This window comes from Mastacembelus armatus, chromosome 15 (assembly GCF_900324485.2).
Source record: "Mastacembelus armatus chromosome 15, fMasArm1.2, whole genome shotgun sequence".
Classification (NCBI taxonomy): domain Eukaryota; kingdom Metazoa; phylum Chordata; class Actinopteri; order Synbranchiformes; family Mastacembelidae; genus Mastacembelus; species Mastacembelus armatus.
The window spans coordinates 2,431,308-2,455,832 of NC_046647.1; the positions used below are offsets into that span (position 1 = coordinate 2,431,308).

Below are 24,525 nucleotides of genomic sequence, written 5' to 3' on the forward strand. Positions count from 1 at the left end.
CATTTCTTAAACATTATCAAACAGTGAATTTTAAAAGTGTAGAAAACAGATCCTACAAAGCCTGGAAGCAGACCTGTGCACACCAATATTATGCATTAGTGGGAGAAAAAAAAAAAAAAAAAATCAAAGCACATCAGCATGTGTGCTTAAAACAACCTGTTTACAACACAGGAGGTTAAAGGGAACACCAGGAGCAGGTCTGGATATTGGGGCATGCCAGTGTCATTCTGAATGTAAAATCTCAGAGTCTCTCCTCCTCTCTGAGTCTGCTACTCAGTTTGTCAAGAACAACATTGAGCTCCATGTTCTTGTTCAACTTCAGGTAAAAGTCCTTCCTGACTGGGTGAATAGTCAGCCAATCAGCAGCCACTTCTGCCAGCAGACGGATATGTTTCTCCATTTCACCTGTTCATAAAAAGGAGGAAAAGTCAATCAGCAACAAGTTTTCCAATGAATGTGGTTAAAAATAACTGATTAAATCACTGTGGGGTTTAATTGTGAGCTACTAATTATTATCCAGCTTCACTGTTGAACCAACCTGTGCTGAGGGCAGACCTGTAGCTGGCCACCATTCTGTTACAGGCCACTTCAATTATTAAAGCTGGTTTCTTCTCTGCAACAAAAACGTTGCGCAGAATCCTTGCCAGCTCTCCGAGCCGTGACATCATTAGTAAACGCTCTTCCTGCTTAGGGTTTCGCGTCATGGCCGCCTGGACCTTCTGAGCTTCCTTTGCACGAATCTGAAGTGCAAACAAATCACCCAAAACAAAACTATATGATTGGCCATGGTACATTGATGGGACAAAGCCCAAGTGAAGCATGCCAAATACCCATAATGCACAATCAAGCCCATAGTGCCCACACTAATAATCGCCCTCCTCTTACACCTACCCTCTCCAGCAGGGACTGGGACACTCCCTGCAAGGCAGCTGGGACCTTAACTGATGGAGCTGGTGTTTGGGGGAGTGATGGGCTCTGGGGTGGTGTTAGCCCTTTACTCTTCGTAGCTTTATCTTCTGTCTTCAAAACCAGAGAAACCAGAGCCTTCTCCATCTGAGCACAGGACAACACTTTGATTTAACATGGACAAATTACAAATGTACAATTTGTACATGTACAAATTACACTGAACTTATCTATTGAACAGATAGTGTTTAAGAAAAATGCAGTAGAACCCAGATTAGATTAAGAAATATTGTTTTTCTCAAGAGTTCTAAACACCAGTTGTTAATCTGGTGTATAAGGTATACCTTGGGAGTGATAAGTGAGCGGGCCTTGTCCAGCACTTCCTGAGCTGTGGCAAGTTTGTCCATGTGAGGAGGCTGAGGAAGCACACTGGTCTGTACAGCTGGAACAGTGTCTACATTAAAGTGAGGGTGCCAGCGGGTCAGTTTGTCTTCTGGAACAGATACCGGAGGAACCAACGAGGAGAGGAAAACCTGGAGGTAAGAGTTTGAAAATTAGTTTCTAACCAGACCTTTACCCAACCCCTCTCAGCTCTTGCCCCCATGTGTTTTAACTAGCTGTGATGCTCCCACTATATGAAACCAAATGGAAGTAGTACTAGCTTTGCTACTGACCTTGTGGTGTTGTTTTACAATGGAGACAAGGTTGAGGTGGAAAACGTGTCTTCGATCCAGCAAATGAGAAGCTGACATGACAGGACGTGTATTTTTCTGGTCTGGGGATGACAGGAACAAGTGACATTTTTCTCACATTTCTGTTATATCTGTGCATTGGAGGGAGTTTAGGACCTCAACAGTTCTCACATCATTTGTCACAGCAGCATCAACACAAAAACATCAGATCTGACAAAAAGATAGAAATGTGCAGAAAAAACTCTTCTAACCTGACAAAATAATAGGCTCCACAGTGAGCTGGTAGCTGCTCTTCTTAATGCTGCTGTTGAACGTTGGGATGTTCTTCTCCTGTCTGAAAGTGTAGGCCTCAGGAAACACAGTTTTTATCTGACCCACATGACTCTCATCAAACCGTCTGGAAAAAAATCAAAAAAAAAACAAAAAAAACAGGACGTTGGGACGTTATAGAGAGACATCTTGAGTGTAAAAAGCTCTTCAGTGTGATGATGAAATAAAACAGGTGCTGAACAAAATCTCATTTAAACTGACATGCACTTACAGTGACCATAAGCAGAGTAAATTCTCAATGGTTCCACTTACTTGTGCATCATGTCCTGAACTCCCTGTCTGATCTTGGCAAAAGTGACTGTCTCACAACGGTTGTACAGCATGGCAACCACAACATCCATGCTCCTGAACATCTCAGCCAGAACCTTGTACTGGTAAGGTAGGGAAAGTCCTGGGGGGGCGGCCTGGGCAAGGGTGTGGTACCGCTCATACCCTGGCTGTTCAGTACTGAGTGACAAGTAAGGATTAATAAACAAAACACAAAAACAGTGGATTCTGATTGTTTCATCAGATTGCTTCTGACCTACTGTTAGGAAAATGTATGAATATATATGTACATGCTTACCTATTGTGCGTTGGTATCTCACTCTGTTTGCTCTCCTCTGCCTCACTATCCTCATTCCTCCTCTGAGCTCTAGCTGCAAGCTCTTTGGCTCGGGCAACGGTAAGCTTCAGATTCTTAGCATCAAAGGCTGGGTGTGTGGTACTTCGGGGGATATGGGGAATGGCCTTATTAGGCACTGGACAAACTGATGCGGGCAGGGCAGGACTGGTTATTTCCTCTGCGTGTTTCTTCATCCTCTGAAGACGAGACTTGAGGGCTGTGATGTCCTCTTTACACAAAGCCTGACAGGAAGATAGACAATGCTGATAAATTCAGGACTTTAAGGATAGGTGAATGGGTGTAAGGAGCCGACTTAGATAGAAATGCATCCTATTATGTGTATCTAAACCTTTATTGCCCAAAACCCACTGAAACCATCACTGCACCACTGTGCAACATGTACCTTCATTACCTTGAACACACACACTGTAGTTTAATTTTGACTCAGTCCCTCATGCACACACATGCTGCCACAAATTCTCACTAGAGACCAAATGTGGATTCATCTGCCCCTGAAAACAAGTAATTGCATTGCATTTCCTGCTACTTTTAGTAATACCCAGCAGCAGTTAAATGATATGCCTCCTTAAAACTGCTGCACATCAGCATCAAAAGGCAGACCTACCACAGCCATACCCTGCTGTCTCACTGCACAGTTACAGCACAGTTAGCCCAAATAACATGCTAGTGCTAGGTTGTATCTTTAGCAGCATTTGAACACTGCACCATGATGTGTACAATTAGTTAGTAGTAGTCATTAGTGACTTTCTGCCTTCTCCTACGGTGTTGGCTGCACGAAACAAACAGACTGTTTACCTGACTGGCCTGTGCTCCAGTCTTCCTGCTGAGAACTTCAGCCTGTGTCTCAGCATCCTGGCCTACTCGGACTGGAGGCAGCTGGGGCAGCTCACTGGGCAGCGACTGAGCTGTGCTCTGGACAAAACAGTTAACGTTACACGACACGTTAGATTGTGCCCAACCTTCACCGACATGACTGTTATGGATGTCACTGTAGCGTTTAATACGGAATTGTACTTTTGAAAGTGTCGCGGTCTGGCAGCCGAAAGGTAGAAAGTAGGCGTTTACTGTGTGCCGTATTTATTTGGTTGTAAAAAACAGCCTAACATTAGGGTGAGGCACAGACCCTTTTCTCATGGTGGAGGACTGCGTCAGAAACTGATCGATATTACCTGCGAAGTGTCTTTTGAAAGGACTAGTTTCTTTCTGGCCGTCCTTCTCGCTGCTTTCGCCGGAACTTTGGATACAGTTGCCTCCGCCTGCCGTCTCTTCTTGGCCGTGCTGTGGTCGGCGGTGGCAGAAAACACGGCTGCACTCAGGTCAAACTGTGCCTCAGCCGAGGTGCGCTTTGGCGTCCTGGGACTGGAGGGGAGCTCTTTCACGGTGCTGCTGTTGGCAGCCTGTGCATCATTAAGCCCCGCCGCCTCATCGATAACTCGGACAAACTCTTCATGGACGGAGGACGAACAAATGAAAGCATCTCCATGTTTAGAGGATTCCTGTGTTGTGGTAGCGCGGCTGCGCTGCGTGGCTGGTTTCACCGGACCGACGATGCCTTTTTTCCTCTGGGAAAAGAAATCCGTAACCCGAGCCTGAGACATGTTTATCTGCTGTTGCTAATGACAAACACGGGAACCGCAAACCAGAAAAACTGCGCGAAACTACCACCGACTCCGTCAGTATGTAGCGTTAGCCTACTCTATATAACGTCCATCAACAATAGCTCTGCGGAAATGTTCACACTTCACAGGAAGAAGTAAATAACTTTCGCGCGAATACAACCAAGCCACGCCCCATCCGGTCTACGTGGGTCAGGACGTCAGGGCGTGTTGATGAATGGAGCTGTGAGTTATGTTAAGGTTAAGGACTTTTTTGTTTTCTTACATTCACATTATGTGTTACATAAGATACTAGCACGTATCTGTCCTGTAGTTGTTTTCATTTATTTCACTGTTTGATTCATTGATTTTGTTCTCTCTTGGTGTGCATGTTTCACTGACGACACTGACACCCATGCTTCATATGCTGTCCCTGTGTGAAAATAGACCAGAAAATAGGTCAAAACAAAGCTAACTTATATACAGTCAATGACGTAAGAAAAGGTCAATAAAGAAAAATATACCCTAGGCCCAACGCATTTGAACATTAGTGAAAATAAGCCATACAGTAAGGTGCAACATTGTCCATGGATATTAAACTGAACTGAGTTTAATCATTTACACAAGCTACAGTATTTACATAAGGAAGCAGTGTATACAACCACTACTTAAATGTGAGAGATAACACGTAATGGATAACAAATAAAAACCCCGGGGGGTAGTCTGTATTGTCCATTTACCAATTTATTACCTCTGTGAGGCTGGGTCACACCAATTTAATCTCTTCAGTAAAACTAAGAGGTTGTTGTGTGATTGGATTGCATAAACCCTTGTAATCTAAGATGTGGTATTTTGAAAAAAAAAAAAAGGGACAAATTAAGAGAGTTGCCTCAATCTAGCAAAGAGTCATCAACCACTGACATAAGTTAATGGACGTTCACATTAAAAATAAATGTTAAAATTCCTAAACTTTTTAATGTGCAGCACATGCATCAGCATCTGTAGCTGAGAGCATGTGTAATCAAATGTTGTTCATGTTAGTATAGTTGAATGTACCCACATTACAGATCACTCAAACCTTAAGGAGCATTATAATTATTATTTGTATGTGAAATGATGTATCAGTTGACTTTTATAGTGAAGTTTATGTTGAATTTTGTCCTGTTGTAATAACAGAAACTGAATTTCTCAAAAGTTATGGCCATGATTAATCATTTCTAACGATCATCACCTGCCCTCACTGTTCATGATTAATGACAGAGACAGAGCTGCTAAAGGGATCATCAGTGATTACAAGGCGTCAATCAACAAGCGATCAACAAGCGATTATTTTTTTATTATTTACCCTTTTTCCTATTCATTTGTGTACATCAAGCTTTCTGTTGTTGTGTCCTGGTTCATTTTTTCTTTGTCCTTTAGAAGAAGAAAAAGTAAGTTTACATAATTTTGTTTTTGAAACATGTGATAAAATAAAAAATACTAAAACCAGATTATGGTAGTTTGATTTCAGACAGATTATCTAATTGGATTGCGCACTCTGACTCACCACAAGACTCCTTAACACAGAAATACAATCATTATAATGGCTAGTTGGAGTGTTGTGTTAATCATCCTTTTAGTCTAATTAGTCTAAGCACACACACATTTACACAAACCTATGATCTCTCATGTTTCCCCTTGCTTTACAAGAGATGGGTACCTTAAATACAATGTGTAAGAAAAAATAACAGGATTAAAATTCATTTGTTCTCTAGCAACAAGTAGGCCTTTTCTACTTTATACACCCTGCTCCTTAATATGAAAGGCTACAAAGTCATAAATTATTTCTCCCCCTATTTGTTACCTCTTCAATACCACTACTTTCACTTAAGAAGCTTGACCACCAGACGATTACACGGCCTATGTTATATCTATTTATTCCCCTCTTCCGAGTTTCTGAAAATCCCGCAAATAAAGCACACCAAAAAGCAAACATCTGTCTTTGGGTGGCTGCTCCACAATGACACCTTAACCACTGACAAGTAAACTTTCAGCTTTAACGATAAGAAAGGAATGATTTGATGCAAGCACTGTTATTAGATTGCTTTCGCTCGCTCGATGTTTTACAGTGATTATTGGTACGGTAGGTGGCGCCTCTCACACACAGTGCCATTTATTGTGGTGTCAGATGGGGCAGGTAATTGTGGCTTCAGGAAACACCTATTTTTAGTCCCAGCATTGATCACGTGGTTACATCAGAAATGTAAAATCTGTAAACAAGCAAAACACTTTGAAACCAGCACAACAGCAAAACATTTAAAACCAGCCACGCGTTGAATTATTTTTTGCAGGTCTTTACTGAGCTGACACCCAGTAACACTCTAAAACTGTGGTGAAGTAAGTTGCAGCATGGCCTGAGCTGGATTTACAGAGACTGGTGGAGAATAGCTCCTCTATGAAAGCCCTTCACACTGACTGGCCTGTGAATCACATTTTCCACCTACAAGTCACTTCAGACTGGCCCCTCCGGAGGAACACATGCAACAAAACTTTTCTTCCTCGCTGATCGCTCCACTGAAATGAGTCAGTGTGCAACTGAGAGCTCCTCTCTCTCTCTCTTTCTCTCTCTCTCTCTCTCTCTCTCTCTCACGAACACACTGGAAGATCGTTGGTCTGAAGTCGAAGACTTTCCGCTAAAGTTCACTAAAGTTTTTGCCTGGATGGGAGATCATGAGCACATATCGGAATAATGGCGCAATTACTCCTCTGTCACATTTAATCGATCAGTTCCAATGGCGCCGTTTAAGTTGGCGAAGCAGCGTTTCAGCATTGATTGTTGGTAGTTATTGATAGGTTATTGCCGATCACCGGGAGAGTGAGTATTGATCTACACTGACATGGATCTTCAGGTGATTGTCTGGCTCTTCTACTGCTTTCTGTTGCCCACCGTGCTTTTAACAGGTAACTGCACTTTTTATATAAAAAAGCTCTCGAAGTATGAACACGTGTCGCAGCAAAGATTGACATTTACCAACCTGCAGTTTTCATCTGTCTTTACTCTGAAAGTCATAATATAATGGATGGTAACTGCTGAATGAGCTGGAGTGAAAACTGTCAACTTCTCATCAGCTCAAACTGTTCGTTTATTTGGTCTGTGATTGCGAGTGGAAACAACGTGACTTCACGTGAGATTCAGCATTTCACACAGCACATATCCTACACGGGGATCTCGAGTTTGTGATTTTCAAATTAAATCTTAGGCCTGTTGGAAATAGACTAGGTGTTGCCTCCAGCGGTGAACGTGTGTTGTGAAATGCGATAGCTGGAAAGGGTGGGGTTGGAATATTATCCGAATGAAGTATGACTTCTTCACCTATTTTTCAGACTGTTAGAAATTTACTGCCAAGCGTGTGCGTTATCTGGTGGGCAAAGAAACTGTAAGCGGAGGCCATAACTGCGTAGCTTCGCCCATAGCGAATGTGAACCGTGATGTGTTGCTATAGTCCATGAGAGGACAGTGCAGGATCCTCTCAGTTCTAGCGTCAAAGGAAAGTGTTGTTTGTGTGGCTTTGGTGCAAACAATATGGTTTTGTGTAAGACTTACTTACATTACTCAGAACCTTTGCTCTGGCACTTGGCTATTGTGTCAGTTTACTAGTCCTTTTTGTAGTGTTTTTTATATGGTGACAGTTAAACAATGAAGCAATGAAAAATAACACTTTGCACTGAAAACACAAATGGAATGGAAAAATAAAACACTGGCATTAAAGGATTTGTGCTGAAACAAAAATTTTGGCACTGGAAAAAGTAATACAACTGTTCCTTATGGATTCTCACTTATCAATTAGATTCCTTATTCTTTATCACCACCACCTTCGCTATTAACCCTTGCGTACTGTTTGAAAACACTACCCTTTTGTTATGTTTGGGATGAAAACATCCACTAAAATAAAGTGCTGTAAAAATATATCAGATAAATATTTTTTCAGCTTCTCTTGCTTAAATCTGTTAATCAGCTTCAGGTCTGATCAAAACTACTAAATGTTTAAAAACAATTCCAGGATTTTAACTCTTTAAATGCCAATTTCATAAGTGATGTCACAGATTTGGGCAAAAAACACACACAAAATGACTTATTTTCAATATAAAAAGTGAGTGTGGATAGTTTTTTTTTTTTTTACCTTTGATCACAGTCTTGGATATGTCAAAGATTAATAACACTGATTTTGATGCATTGTTAGTTTTTGTGCTGCATCAGATAAAAGATTTTTCTGACTCATACATTCTTGATGGTTGGTGGTTTCCCCTGTTGGGAAGAAGTAAAATTTGTGATTTTTACTGTTTGCATTTACTACCGGGGTTGACCTCTCGCCATATCACAAAGGTGTTGTAGGAGGACACATTGACGATGTTGTGAAAGACGACCAGGGACCAGCATGTGGTCATCCTCCTGCTGTTGTATGTGGCAACGAGCTTGTCCAGGTTGTTTTTGTCTTTGTCAACATTTTTGTTGGCGTTGCAGTGCAAGATGATGGCCGGCTTGCCGTCCTTGCACTTGCTCGCGACCTTGGCCTTGGCGGAGTGCAGCGTGCTGAGGAGCAGCATGTAGGACCTCAGAGCGGTGGTGTGCATGAATGCGAACCTGGAGGAGAACACCCGTCGGCCCTTGGACATGAGCAGCTCGGACAGGATCTCAGGCTTGTTCTTCCGGAGTGTGCAGACTGCGGTGAGGCCCCTGTCACTCTTTGCATCTTCCAGTTGTAGCTGGATTTTGCATCGCAGGCCACCCACGACTTGATCCCGTATTTCGCCAGCTTGCTGTGCATGTACTGTCTGAAAGGACAATGACCAGGGTAGTGGTGGTGGGAAGAAGAATAAGAAGAAGAAGGATTAGCGCTGACATTATATGGATCCGACACCTGTGGTTGGTTCAGTGTTGTCGTGCCAATATTAGTACCTAGTGTTGTTTCGTTACGTTATGTTTTGTTTAATCTCGTCTCGTCTTGTTTGTCCTAAATCCACAACCGCAGAAGAGGGACTGGTGACTTTGTCCAGGTGTGTTACCTTATCGCAGCCGCCGCCCTTGATCTCTTGGCTCTTATCGTTCAAGCTGCAAGAACCCCGAATTGGAAGGATGAGGACAGAGGATAAGAGCGACTCAGGAGGTGGCCATTTCAGATAGTTTCATGGACTTCTCCCATAGCGTCACGAACTTTCGGGTGCTTTCAGATACTTTTTGGGTGATTTTGGATAGGTTTGGATGGCTTCGGATGGTTTCAGATTCATTCATGGGCTTTCTGAGACCTTTGGATGCTATTGGATACTTTCGGATTGTTTCAGACTGCTTCACCTAGGACTGACCAGGAGAACATGCTGGAACGCGGGCCATTATGACCCGTCACAGACAGTGCAAGGGTAAACTTTTGGCCATCAGCTTCAATTCCTACACAGTTTAATGTGCTTTCCCATTTACCTTCACTTTTTTCCTTGAAATATCCAAGAAAGGCACACTAGGTGTTCCCACCAGAATGTCTCATGTTTTTATGACTGCTAGTCTGAATTTGCACTTTCCTCCTGCTTCACCTTCATGTACATCACTAAATTACTGCCCGTCACTCCAGTGCTGTAATATGCTCTGCTTTGCTCCAGAATCAGTCGGTGGCCTTAGATTTAACCTAGTGTTAACTTAGTGTACTTAATATGTTCGTGACTGAGCTCAATCAACTCGTGGCTGAAGCTCCTAATGATTATGCCTAATGAAACCACTGAGTGTAAAGATGGATGATGTATGACCATTTCCAGCTTAGCAAAAATATAGCCAAAGTATCGTTAATACATGGGCCATCATCTTGCATTTGTGATGCAATCTCTGGTTGCTTCTGCACAGAATCTGGTTTCAGGCTATAAGCAAAATTCATAAATCATCCAAAATACACTCTTTTTTTCTTTGAATTTTTAGTTTGGCTCATATCCAATCCACTAATGGAGCTGATAGGGTTTTTGACCTATACTAAACTATACTATCAGGGGGTAATCACTGTAACTGTAACTGTAGCTTTATTTATATGGCACTCTAACTGCTGCTTTTGATACTGTGGATCATGATATTCCGATTTCTCGTTTGGAACACTGGGCTGGTATCAAACCTGGACTGGTTTCTGTCCTACCTGACAGATAGAACTTTGTGTGTCCACACTGGAGACTTTGAGTCCTCCTCTGCTTCTCTTTCTTATGGGGTCCCACAGGGTTCAGTTTTAGGATCTATCCTTTTTTCCTGATACTTGTTGCCCCTGGGCTCCATCCTCAGAAAACATGGCATTAACTTCCACTGTTTTCCACTTTCCACTGTTCGAGTCCCACATTTATGTCCCTATTAAAAAGAAAGATGGTTTCTCCATTAGCTTACTACTCAAGTCCTTGAATGGCATTAAAGCCTGGATAGCCTTGAATTTTTTGCATTTTAATGATTCAAAGGTGTTGGTACTTGGCCCCAGTTCTACAAGTGGGGTCACCCTGGTAGACCTGGGACCTTTGGCAGAATAAGTCAAACCAGAAGTTTAAAATCTAGGGTTCAAAATGGACTCCTCTTATTTCTCGACTGCAGCATGTACAAAACACTGCCGCGCGTCTTTTAACTGGCACACTCAAATATGAACATATCTCCCCGGTTTTATACTCACTTCACTGGCTGCCTGTGCACTTTAGGGTCCATTTTAAACTCCTTTTATTTGTTTTTAAATGTTTAAATGGTGCTGCCCAGCTGTACCTCTCTGAGCTTCTGCATGCTTACCTTCCTACTCAGCTGCTCAGGTCGGCTGACCAGCTGTTACTGAGGGTAGGCTACTGAAAACTAAGCGTAAGCTCAGAGGGGACCGAGCTTTTGCCGTGGCAGCACCAAAACTTGAAGGAATTGCCTCTCCGCATTAGGCATCCTTATTATTGACTTTTAAATTGCTTCTTAAAACTCACTTGTTTTCAATGGCGTTTCACACAGTATGAGCTGTTGGCATTATTTGTCATTTATTTTCTTATTTATTTTGATTAATGTGTTTTTGTGATTTTGGTGCTTGGTGTTTACTCCTGTTTTTGTTTTTGTGCTTTTGTTTTGTAAAGCACTTTGGTCAACTGTAGTTGTTTTGAAGTCGTACAAGAACAGTACAAGAACCACATAGTCACCAGAATCACAGGCTAGGAAGATGTCATTAAAAACTCTCAAAAGAGCAAATTCTTTGCTGTGCATTGCTTTAAAACCAGATTGAAAGACCTCCAAGATATTGTGTTCATTTAAAAAAGCTAAAATCTGATTATAAACAATTTTCTATAAAAACAGTAATCTAGAGATTGGCCTGAAATTGGCAAGAACAAATGGATCTAGCCCAGGCTTTTTAATTAGTGGCTGTACTACTTCATGTGTAAAATTGCTAGGAAACACCCGAGGTTAGACTGCCATTAACAATGATAAGAATAGACGGACCTAACGTAATGAAAACCTCTTTAAAAAGTTGGGGGGGGCATCACACGGCGAGCCAGAGGGTTTCAACAGACCAACAATCTCAGACATATTAACAGGCTCAAACTGGTGGAACGCAGAAGAGCAAGGGGTAGGCGCTGATGGGTCAAAAACAGGAGGTGAGAGTCGGGCTCTCGTGAAGGTGACCTTATCAATAAAAAAGAAAGTTTTCACAGCTTCCAAATGAGGCTTCAAGACAGGCAGTCTGAGGAGAATTAAGAAGTGTGTCAATAGTCTTAAACAGTACACTTGTAACAGTTTAAGAAAATAATCTTAGAAAAGTGCTTCTTTTTAGCCTCTTTTACTGCAGACTGATAACGACACCAACTGTCTCTTAACAAATGAAAAGATACCTGCAATTTATCCTTCTTCCACTTGTGTTCAGCTCTACGACACTCGTGTCTCACAGCGCGGGTCTCATTATTTATCCAGGGCTCAGGCTTGATCTTGGGCTGCCTGGTTTTAAATGGAGCCACAGCATCCAATACATTTTGGCAGGTGGAGTGTAACCAGAAGTAGAGCTTGTCTTCACTGGAGAGCGTAGGTTTGGGAATGGCACCATTCCTATTGTACTATGCCGAGACCTGAGCGGCAGTGGAGGGGTTAATAACCGGAGAGCGATAAGCAGGAGCGTGATGTTTAGCACTATTACAAGGCAGAGTGATGTCAAAAATCACATGTCTGAAAATAAAGCGTCATGATCATGATAATCACCTTATGGTGGCTTAACTTCTGGCATGCTGTCCATATTTTTACCATCTATAGTATGGACATTAACTGACCTTGTTATGCTGGAAGCATTTTCTATAATTAATTAGGTTGATCTATCAGGGGATTATTTTTCTGCATGAACAAATAGTTCCGCTTACAAAATTGTGAATCTTTGCTATGTCTGATCTGTAACATAATAACATCTCACATTCCTGCAGTGATTTCTCAGTTTTGCAGGGATTTCACAGGGTGGAAGCTGGGCTGCTTAAATTTAAATCCAATTTTCTGTAGCCTGTTAGGTTAGGTAGCCTGTAATGCGTTAATGGGTAAAAAACGTATTTGTTATACTGGAAATCTTTCACTTCCCTTCACTCAGTAGAAACTCATGACTGTTGACAGTAACACTGCAAGATCTAGCTAGTGACATCCTGTTAGGACACACACACACACACACACACACACACACACACACACACACACACACACACACACACACACACACACAGTCATTTCTTACCATTGCTGTGAGGACAGTCATTGGCATAATTCAGTCCCTAGACCCTTATCCTAATCTTAACTGTCACAACAAAATGGCAAAACTCAACCCTTACCCTAACCCTCACCTACACCTGATTCTAACCTGAACAATAAAACTAGGTCTGAACCCTCAACAACCAAACAACCATTTGAAATTGGGAGGAATAGCCAGATGTTCTCAAAACAATGGTTTGAAGATAAAATCAGGGTAAGGGACCCAAATCATTAATGTTGTAACACATATCAGTTTCAGTTGCAATCAAATAAGACAGAATATGGAACCAGAACAGTGAGAGTTTGAAAATTTGGCACTGAAAACAAAATTGAAACTGAAACATAAAACACTGGTATTGAAGAATTTCTGCTGCAAAGAAAGCAGTTAAAAAAGTATTAATACTGAAAATAATTACAATCTTGGTTAGTGTTTTTTTCAGTGCTAAAGTTACTTTTTTCTTTGACAATCTTCTGATTTTGATCTTTGATCTTGATGTTGATGTTGGTGTTGTTCAGTACCAAAGTTTTTTTTAGTTTGAAGTGCTTTGTTTGTAGCTTTGAAGTGGAAGGGTGGGCTGTCATGGGCAGGGCTAGGAGACATGGTTACTCTATGTTCTGCATATAATTTGCATATTAAGGACCAAACAGCATGGCTAATGCCTCACCGTTCAACCTAACTACTATGCTGTAAACCTCATCAAATACAGTTTCTACTAGTGAGAATGTTATAGTGGAATTCATGGATACCATTACCATTTTAAGTAGTGAAAATACAGATGAGGAGAGATGCCATTATGGATATCTAATTACAGTAATTCTCACTGCCTAGCATGACTGTAAAGCAGCATGAATTCAGCCAGAGCTGCAAATAAGTCTGTCTGTCCTGTTTATTCCACATAGAATTGGGCTGATATGAAGTTAGCTTTTCATCAGCTTAATAATGTTGTATTGGTTTTGACAGAGGTCTGCTAGAACAAGTCCACAGCAGCAGCCACATGAGCAGCAGATTCAACAGGTTCAAACCCTGAGCATTGACTCTGGGTAATGAGTCTGCCACATATTTTGTGTTAGAACATTGATGAGATCTTGTGCAGCAGCAGTAGTCTCACTGGCCTCTGAACTGAAGCAAAAAAGCCACCACAGTACAGGACTTATGCCCCTTTTCCATTACACAGTTTTAGCACTAAGTTAACAGTAACAAAGTACTAGACGTAACTAACTAGAGAGGGAAATCAAGTGAGTGTACAGGTTATGATAGAGAGAAAACTTTCAATGCAACATAGAGGAATAAAGGGATCCAGGGAGTATTGCTGAGTCCCACAACAATGCAGCAGATTCGGAAAAGTAAGACATTCCCCATGCATGGCCATATTTTAAATAACTGTTCAATGTTGTCGGCTTCAAGAATGATTCATGGTGAATGCGTTATGTTTTGTTCCCTGTTCCAGCACTGTGCAGGTTGTTAATAAAAGAAGAAGAATTCCTTTTTTTATGTCGAACATTTTTAGTTTTGTGGAGTTATCAAAAGATATATTGTGTATTATTGAAGATAAAAAACATTTTTACTTTGTACATTTCAGACCCTGTGCTTTTTTACTTTTACTTGATCAAAGGAGTTGAGTCAGTTGAGTCTTTTTTCACACAAGTATCTGTACTTCTACTTAAGTATAGAATATGAGTACTTTTGCCATATCTGAGCATTAGCCATTTGCCTCGCTAAAGACGATAAAAATGGAAAATTTGGGTATGGGCTCTGTTCACTTGGAACATTTAATGTGGTTAAATTTTTGCTTTGTGAAACTGGCTGAAACCAGTAAAACAGGCCAGCGCGAAAATAAATCGACATACGTCAAAGACTGTCACCTCCATTCATGAGCTGCGACTACCTACTGCTTCCTTTGGCTGCTATTAATTCTGCTATTAATTAATTAACTCATTATAAACAATAACGCACACACACACACACACACACACACACACACATGCATGTACGCACACACACACACACAAACCCCCCCAAATAAATAATTAGTTAATTACTTTATTACTTTATTAATTACTTTATGAATTACTATTAATCAATTTAAATTTAAATAATCTCAAATTTAATAACTGCTGTAACAATTGAATTTCCCCTTGGGGATTAATAAAGTACTTCTTTTTCTTCTTCTTCTTCTTCTTCTATTATGATTATTCAGCTACCATTTCCTCAAAAAGTTTTACAAAGCCATACCTCCTGCTACCACAAGCACGCACTCAGTGTCTATTTTTTAAAAACCGGGGCCAACATTACATTTAACAGGCTGAAGGCTCGCGCTGGCCAGAATCAGTCTCCAGGCAGACACACTCTTCAGCACAATATCCCTGGCCAGTAAGAACGAAGTGCAATAACACTCAACACAGATTTACTTGCTCACAGGAGCCATTTACTGGAGGTCTACGGTCAAGAGAAGGCTGTCAGACTGGACAGTGGTTTGGAGCCAGCCATCACTCCTTGTTGTGCACTTTGCTGCTGAATATGCAGTATTTAGGGTCTTCTTAGCTCCGCCCCTTAGAGCCCTCCCTTCCACACCAAAACAGTTTCAGAAAAGTGAAACCGAAAAAACAAAACTGAAAAGAAAAAGCTGCCATCAGCAAAAACTGAGAAGATTGTTTTCAGTAACAGTTGTAAATCTTTCAATGCCAATGTTTTATTTGATAGTTTTGATTTTGTTTTCAGTGCCAAGTGTTATTTTCCACTGCCAACGTTTAACTGACGCTGTTCTGGCTCCATAACAGAATGGTAAAATTGTGGATTTCACTGACATGACTCTCTGTGTCCCAGAGACTGTTGCTCGCTTTCATAGACTTAAAGAAAAGTAACAAATTACATTGAAATGGCATTAATACTTTCATATAGGACAAAAGGGTTCATGAAGTATGAAGGTGATGTGAAAATTATTTGGAATTCATTTATGGCTTGTAAGACATCATAGTTCAAATTAAAATATTATTGTATGACCACTACTTAAGAACTGCATAGAAATTCGAGATTCAAATTTTTTTTTGTCATATGCACAGTAAAGACAGCTCACATCATGCAATTGAAAACTTACTTTGCTTAGAATTTAAATTATAAGAACAATAATATAAAACAATAACTAAAATATAAAGCACACTGTGCCTCTTACAGTACACACAAAAAAAACTGCCTGCATGATCTACATTCAAAAAGACAAAAAAATGTGTTGATACTAACATAGACTGTATAGACTGTAGCCTGAGTCTGTGTGTCAGAAGAGAGAAAATTGGCTCTGAGGCATATCAACAATTACATTAAAAACACCCTGTTTTAGAGGGTGGCACTGGGAAGTACAGTCAAAAAATCTGCAGCTCTTGGTGGCTTGTGTATTTGTGTTGTGTGTGAATGTTGTTAAGTCAGTGAGCCAGAGCAATTTCATCCCAGAGCAGTTTAACAAGACTTCATGGCTCACTGAGGAATACTCAGTGTGTGTGTGAACTGTGGGGTGTGTGAGAATGAGCCAAAGAGATACACAAGGAAGGACAGGGATCTGATCAGCATTAGCAGAATTTGGACTTTTATCTTGACAGCATCCAGAGAATTTACCGTTGAAATGAAACTCTGTAGCCGTTTCTTGACTTTGCAGAGCTAAGTTTCAGATTTTCTGTTTGCTGATTGCTGTTGCATTTTAGTCAGTGCACTAAGAGCATGGCATCTCTGGAGAGCTCAGAGCCAGGACAGTGTCTGCTCCAAGGCTCATAACATTGCTATCTGTAATGGAGCATTAACTCATTGAATATCTGGCCACTAAAGTGAGTCTCTGGGAAATTTAGATGTCATGTAAACATATAGTATAAATTGTGTTTAGTTATCTATCTGTTTGGGGATAGGTCAGTCAAACATCCTGTGGTAAAGAATATTCCTCTTCCACATAGGAGGCTGCTGCTCATCCCAGTCTGACATCTAATAGTTCTGAAATAATATAAAATAATTGGACAGGAGTCCTGTTTTAGCTGTTACATTTTCTACTTACTGGCTTCTAGTTTGACAGCAGTAGAAATGGGAGGTGGGGAAGATGGAGTTTGTGAAACAACAGTAGCAGCATCACAGCTGCTGGAGCCACTAACAGGCTTCCTTTTAGGTGCCAAAAATCAATGTATGTATTTTGATTGGTTGAGGCAGTCTATAGCTGTCCCTCAAACTTCTTAACATGCAGCCCACCTTAGATTGCCTTTACCAAAGCACAAATCACTAAAAACTAATAGATAAATTCTGTCTTTCACTAAATTCTAATTAGGTGGGCAAGACTGACATTTGGGTGGGCTAAGCCCACCCCTGCCCATGGTTTGCCCTTGTATGCCCTTGCCATGTATGCCCTTGCCTGACATACATGTTTTTGGACTGTGGGAGGAAAAGGAGTACCTGGAGAAAACCCACACAAGCACAGGGAGAGCATGCAAACTCCACACAGAAAGTGCCGTGACAGGTTTTGAATTAAAAATTTGAAAGTTACTAAAGAATGATCTGACAAAAGAGGACTTTGAGAAAAAACTATTAGATGTTCAATTTCGATGCTATAGGTCAGAACAAGATCAAGGGTGTGATTGAAACAGTGGGTGGGTTTATTAACATTTTGAGTGAAACCAATTGAATCTAATATAGAATTAAATGCAATGCTGAGGCTGTTATTTTCAACATCTACATGAATGTTAAAATCTCCCACTATAATGACTTTATCTGAACTAAGCACTAAATCAGACAGGAAGTCAGGGAATTCAGTTAAAAACTCTGAGTAAGGAACAGGTGGACGGTACAAAATGACAAGTAGAACTGGTTTTTGTGTTTTCCAGTTTGGATGTGAGAGACTAAGAGTGAGGCTCTCAAATGAGTTTTGTTTCAACAGTGTGAAGCCACACTTTCAATTCAGTGATCCTCACCTCAATGCTACATTTTTTACAAGTTGCATTATTACTAAAGGAGTTAAGTGTATACCTAAACATATGGCACACTGAGCAGGAGAAAGAAGGAGAGGCGGTGGGAAGAGAGAGGCCATACTAGCAGCTAGCTAAGTTAACAGGTAGAGGACCTGAAGTTCCTAATAAAGTCTGTAATTAGCAAGATGTTATGTAAAATAAATGCTTGACTCAGGGTTGTAAGGATGGGCTTTAACCTCAGATTGAGTCACTATCCCTCCATCTAGTGGATGTTGTCAAGACAGACATGAATTTGTGATCTACAGGAGAGGTCTTCATTTGTCCTAAAGTTGGTATCAAAAAAGTCCAGAATGTCCTCTTTAAATCCCAGTTTTGAAAAAAAGAAATGCACAGCCTGTAAGGGAAAGTGTACAGGAAAGTCACACTGATCCAACAATACTGACACTGTGAGCTGCAGGATATCCCACCAAGATGAGCGGTGGAAAAGAGGAGCGATGCATGTCAGTTTCTACAGTACACACTGTGTTTACCAGAGAAAGCACATTTCCCAGTATGATGGTGAACATGATGCATAATGTCATCATATAGTCTGCTTGAATCCACTTAGGTATTATCAGGTATTATCCATACTGAGATACAGACAGAAGAGCTTCAACAATGCGACTTGACCCAGTAGCTTTGCTGACAGGTGCTGACAGGTAAAGGGCACCATTAAGGCCTAAACATAATCAGAGAAATGTGTTCTCTCTCCCAGGGCTGTGAAAAAAGTATGACGTCATTTTTTTCTCGCAGCCCTGGTTTGGGAGTTCTCACAGTTTGTTCTCGACACATCATCTGAGCAGAGCTTTTTTCCCGGGTGGTGTCTGACAACTATTGTGTGATTAGTGAGAAATTTAAAGTGGGCGTGGTTAAAGCGGAAAGATTGTCATTCCCACTTTTTCCACTGTATAGTTTTGAGGAATAGCTGCTGGAGGTGGTGAGGAAGTATGAAAATATTTATAACATATCTTGTAAGGCATATAAAGACACACAAAAGGCTTGTGTTGGCCGAACATACCACCTATGTTCACTCTTTTTTTCATCTCCTCAGCAATTTCAACTAATAACAAATTTTCCTCTTCCTCTGCTTCAAACATGTTGTTCTCCCCCCTCCTCCTCTTTCATCAGCTCAAAAACTGCCATCTCTGCCATTATCACCGTGGTGTCGCTGTATTGTAATTTCTGTCCGATTCCCACAATGCTTAGCACGTGGGACGTGTGCCACAGTGTGGGAGGGACTTCCCATGTGTTTCATGGAATATGAAATTTTCTCTTCTCTTGTCAATTAAGTAACTGCTAAAATCCCTTTCCAGCTGCATTTGGTTTTAGGTTTTGTGGTACTGCATGTGTATTCAATAGATAACTATAATATGATTCTACTTGTTGAATACTTATTGTCACCACCCACACCACCACACTTTTTACCTTTTGTGTTGTTTAACATGAACCAAAATGGTGGGTGGTTTCACACACAAAACCTACCTACCGTGGGCTGGTTATTCTGTCTATGCCATTAAAATACATTTACAATGCCAACAGACCTATTTGAGTTTTTGACCAATCCTTTAATTCCTTATGCTCAATTTCAAATTGGAAATGTCAGAATAATTTCATCCATATATGAACATCTATATATTTTGTTCTTTAATGACAAGTGGCTCCTAATTTAGATATTTTCCCTTCAATTTTCTGAATTTCAGTTCCATTCCAAAAAAACCTGCATCACATGATCACAAGCAGCTTCACTGCTATCAGTTGTGATGAGTTCTGTATTAGACCTGTTGATTTTTCCAGACTGCAGTGTGAAATCAAACACACTGACAGTACTGCTGCCTTTCGAGGAGGATATCATGATTGCTGTTATTCTACCAGCTCAGGGCAGAATTTAATATGCCTGCACACTGATAAAAAGAAAGAACGAAACAAATGTCAAATTCTTATTTTCCAACCATTTCGCAGTGTATCATGGTTTAATCCTCTTATGCCCTGTCTTCTTTCAAAGATTCAGGAAGCCAAATAAGAGTTCTTAAGAAGTGTGTTTGAGGGCACAGTGAATAGACTTTCTCAGTTTGTGGCAACCCTAGGGAAGTCTCAGGCAGGGAATTAGAAAGGCTAGAAGGGTAGAACTTAAAAGTACACTCATAACCCAAGTTATGAGTGTACTTTTAAGTTGATTAAGGATGTGCATAAAAAGGGTAAAATTTCATATGTATGTGTGTATGAAATGATTATTGGTAACTGCTATTGGTCCTCATGCTCCTCTCTGTTAGGTATTGCAGCATAGCCTGCCAGCCAGTGATATCTGTTTTTCCACTCATTTTTCCTGTGTTGCTGACTCTGTGGGTGGGCTTGGGAGGGTAGGTTTAGTCCACAGGGAAGTAGACCTTGTCACAACTCACCTACAACATAACACAGTTACATGCAACAAAGTGGAATAACTGAAAGTCTACTATATGTGGAAAGTAATATGGTAAGGACTTTGTGCAGTAAACTGCTTGAATTGTTCAAGGGGCGGCCGAAAAATATTCTGCATTCCAAAGGGAAAACATTCGTTTCAACAGAGAAGTAGAAATTTGTGTTTCAAGCAATAAAAAGAGAGTGAATTGACAGGGACGGGCTCACTATTGTGTTTGCATATGATATAAACTTTGCTCACACAGCAGTGCAAGTTGTTTATGAAGCATTGTATGGCTGTCACTTAAAACCTGGTCACTGTAATTCACCTGCCCTCAGAACACATAGGACCACAGAGAACAAAATTACATGCTTCCAGGGCTTTATAAGCATGTAGGCTCTCTTTGGAAGAGACACTCCATATGATATGTGTAGGCCTATATGTCAGACTCATCTAGAAGTGGCCTCATCCATCTTGTCCATTAATGGTTGGGGACAAGACTAACTTATTGGCATTGATGTTAATGTTGCCTCTAGCTGCCATTCCTTACTGGAATTCAATGAAAGCTAGAGGCACCAAATTTATTTACCTGTAAGTGTATTGAAGGTGCAAGGTCGGCACCCCTCACATCGTAGGCACAATGAATGGTAAGGTGGTCATCAGCTTTATAACAAAACATCATTCCCTGTCTTGGTTTGGTATACTCCTTCCTTATGAAGACTTTAAAAAGGTCATATAACGTATTTTTGAATACTTTATTCCATTTCTGCTAATAGATTGCTCTAAATCTTTTACCCTGTACCTTTAAAATGGGGAAAATGTATTAATTAATACAAATTTTGGTTATTACTTCCTTGGGAATATCTAGGCTAACAGCGCTTTTATTTGTAAACAGTAAAGCATCTATGGAACACACACCACCTAGCAGCTAGACAAGCTGGTAGAGAGGGATGTGCCTGCTTCTGCTCTCTGATTACAGACTGGGAGAATAGAGGAGGAAGTGAGGTTCCTTTTCACACACACACACACACACACGCACACAGTCTCTAGTCATGAAGCCTGAACATAGTAGCTGATCATTATGACAGCATTCCAGTGAGGTACAGGACAGAGGAATGTGTGGAGAATGAAAGTGTTAGTTATGACTAACATAACTAATTATGACTAGCATTTAGTTGTTTGTCAATAGCAACTATAAATGTTAATACAAGACTTTACAAATCTACTATTATGTATTTCAAACACAATAAGCGTGAAAGAGTCAAGAATTTGATCAAAGCATGACTGGTAAAACAGGTTTACTATGCGTTGTTCCCGAGCTTTTCAGTTTAACAACAGTCTGTTAAGAGCTTAACATTGCTTGGACTGGACTGCACTTACTGGGTTATCTATAATAATGTTGGTGGATGTTACAGCTTCACCTGCTCCGTATTTAGATTTTCTGTTGTCCAACAAAACTAATAGAGGACAAAGACTGTAGACTGATGGCGTTATGGTATGGTGAACCTTAAAAGTTTCACTCTGCTGTACAATCTCTTTGTAAAGGTGCTACACGACACATTGATTATATTTGGACTATTCAGAACTTGCACTTTATGCACAGTGGTAGTGTGGTTCTGTAGGAAAGCAAGGCTTTAGGCACTGAGCCCGTGTTCAGGAGTTGTAGGATTTAATTAGTTGCACCCTCTATTTTAAAACTGTACATTTACTACATTACTGCTAACGTCTCTACTCTGAGCACCAGCTATGCATGCACTCATCTGTGCTCACAGAGATTCCTGTCCTCCTTGGGATCAGTTGTAATACCTTTGGTGATACTTTGGTTTTCCATCTAGTTACATCATCAGCTCAAAATTATATTTTATCTTTAGTTTGTTTTAATTTTGTCTTATGCTTTTGTTTATGACAAACTACCTGCAGACGAATGACATTCTCATCATCATTATGTGTTAGCATGGTGCTAAACATATTAAACTAAAATGGCAAACACTGTCAGTCATTAAATAGAAGTCCTTTGAACTGAAAACTCCAACTCCAACCATGATAACACTTGGAATGATGTGATGAATTGATATATGCAGTTAAATTTAATTTTTCAGTTTAATTAAATCTGTCACAACTTTCTGATTTTTTTGTCTTACACATTTAGGTTGAGATTTACAGAACACTGGAAGTAACAACACTGAAGAAATTGTTGATCATAACTTCTAAATCATGTACATTTTAAATATTTTACAGTCCCCATTCATTTTGGGAGTCACTGTGCTGCCAGAGCAGTAGTTATTATTGATATTTTACTGCTGGATAGGAGGAAGAGGGGACACAGGAGTTGGTTATAGATAAATATCACATTGTCTTAGTTTACGTACAAGTCTTAGTCCTGTGGCAAGCAGCTGATGACTGTGAGCATTTATGTGGCAGCCTTTCTAAGTGTTTCTGATTCTCCCTAGTAACATTCCTTTATCAGTTTTCTGCCCAGGCAAGTCTAATTTTTTATTCTTCCAAGAAACGCAATGGAAGCAAACATCTAACAGTGGTTTCAACATAACTTTGTGTGACTCTGCTGTGTGTGTATGTGTTATCATTTTCAACACCAAAAGAAAAGAGTTGCAACATAAAATTGTGTGTCATACAGATGCAGAGTTGCTGTTAGAGTCACATGCCTGTAATTTAGTACTTTATTCTCAGTAACCAGTAATCTTTAATTTTACATATGTATATACGTACAATTTTTACATACAGTTATAATCTGCACTTTGTTTTATGGACAGAATATCACTTAAACCACACAAAATACACAGGTTAATGCCAACTTCAAATACCTGTTAGCAGCACCTGCGGGAAGTGCAGGCTCTGGGAAAAGGAAGGATGACTTACTTTCCGGGGCAGCATGGTGGCTGAGTGGTTAGCACTGTTGTCTCACAGCAAGAAGGTCCTGAGTTCGCAACCTGGCCATTCTGTGTGGAGTTTGCATGTTCTCCCTGTCCTTGCGTGGGTTTCCTCCCACAGTCCAAAAACATGTATGTCAGGTTGATTGGTGACTCTAAATTGCCCATAGGAGTGAGTGTGAGTGTGTGAGGTTGTTTGTCTCTATGTGGCCCTGTGATGGACTGGGGACCTGTCCAGGGTGTACCCCTGCCTTTCACCCAAAGAGAGCTGGGATAGGCTCCAGCAGATCCCTGTGACCCAGGTTATGGAATAAGTGGGTATAGGAAATGGATGGATGGACTTACTTTCCTAGTAAACCAGGAATGTAAATCATCATTTCCTGGAAGGTTCTGAATTAAGTCACAAAGCATTTAAATCGACACCAGTGATTATTGGGAATTCAGCTGACGTAAAGACTGATTGCACCATCTGAGAATGTGGTTGGGATGAGTGAACTTGATTTAAATCATATAAGTTGCTATGGGCTTAAAACTAACAGATACGCTTTTTGAAGAGCTACTTTTAGTAGGAAAGGTGGGGAAATAGGGAAAAATGTGGTGTTGGCAGCTAAGGAGATTGAGTCAAATACTTAATGATTTGCACACTGTGTGTCTCTATCATTAAGGAGAATGTAGCAGAAAAGCAACAGTGCTGAGAGAAAAAGATGCTAATGTCTGAGCACTGGAACAAAGTGTTGCAACATGTCCTACCACAGCCTGCCAGCCAGGAGAAATGTGAAAAAACAAATCAAAGTGTAACAGCTGTTGCATCAAACACTGAACAAAAAGAAACAGTCAGTGCCTGAATGTTAGACCTGAAAAGGAAACGTGACAGGACAGAGTGCTGTAGCGAGATAGGTACTATCATGCCTGTCCATAGACATCATTATGGGTGTGTCTGATGATTAACTGGGCAGCAGGGTGGAGTGCCTTAACATTTAGCCTGCTCTCTGTTGGGGCTGATATTGTAGTTGTGGACAATAATGTACTGTGCCGATAATCATAGTTTTATAAAGGAAGTCTGTCTGGATCAGGATCTGAATCCCACACCAATATTTTGTTTGGTCTGCCCAATCTGTTAAAATGTTGTAACCATTTAGTATTTTTACAACATCAACTGTGGAGTGCATGCACATCAATTTCTGCATTAAAAAGTAAAATTGCCTCTTTGCCCTTTTATGACGATATTTTGAAGGGTCTGATGGTAGAACATTGACGTCACAAAAAGAAAAAGGAAAAAATGAATTTTTTTAAAGATACTGGATATTATATATTATATGGCTTCGGGTCTGTCTGTCTGTGATAAAGCAACATTTGTTGACATTTGTTGGTGAGAATATTCAGAATGTT

The 24,525-nt window shown here is 40.5% G+C and overlaps 2 protein-coding genes across 5 annotated transcripts in view; one reads left to right on the top strand and one right to left on the bottom strand.

Annotated features, from left to right (window-relative positions):
- Positions 1 to 64: 64 nt before the first annotated feature.
- cdt1 (chromatin licensing and DNA replication factor 1) lies at positions 65 to 4,309 on the bottom strand. The gene is made up of 10 exons (XM_026309932.2): positions 3,723 to 4,309; positions 3,349 to 3,465; positions 2,494 to 2,774; positions 2,181 to 2,375; positions 1,850 to 1,995; positions 1,581 to 1,681; positions 1,251 to 1,439; positions 892 to 1,053; positions 539 to 740; positions 65 to 405 (listed from the first exon to the last, which is right to left on the bottom strand). Exons 1-10 carry the CDS (start codon positions 4,149 to 4,151, stop codon positions 242 to 244), a joined length of 1,986 nt encoding a protein of 661 aa, XP_026165717.1. The 5' UTR covers positions 4,152 to 4,309; the 3' UTR covers positions 65 to 241.
- A 2,392-nt stretch (positions 4,310 to 6,701) lies between these two features.
- The window catches only part of piezo1 (piezo type mechanosensitive ion channel component 1 (Er blood group)), a 79,988-nt gene continuing 62,164 nt past the window's right edge, over positions 6,702 to 24,525 (top strand). For all 4 annotated transcript variants that reach the window (XM_026308594.2, XM_026308596.2, XM_026308597.2 and 1 more), the window contains exon 1: positions 6,702 to 7,088. In XM_026308594.2, coding sequence (XP_026164379.1) covers positions 7,025 to 7,088 — 64 coding nt within the window. In that variant the 5' untranslated portion in view covers positions 6,702 to 7,024. The remainder of the gene's footprint in view (positions 7,089 to 24,525) is intronic.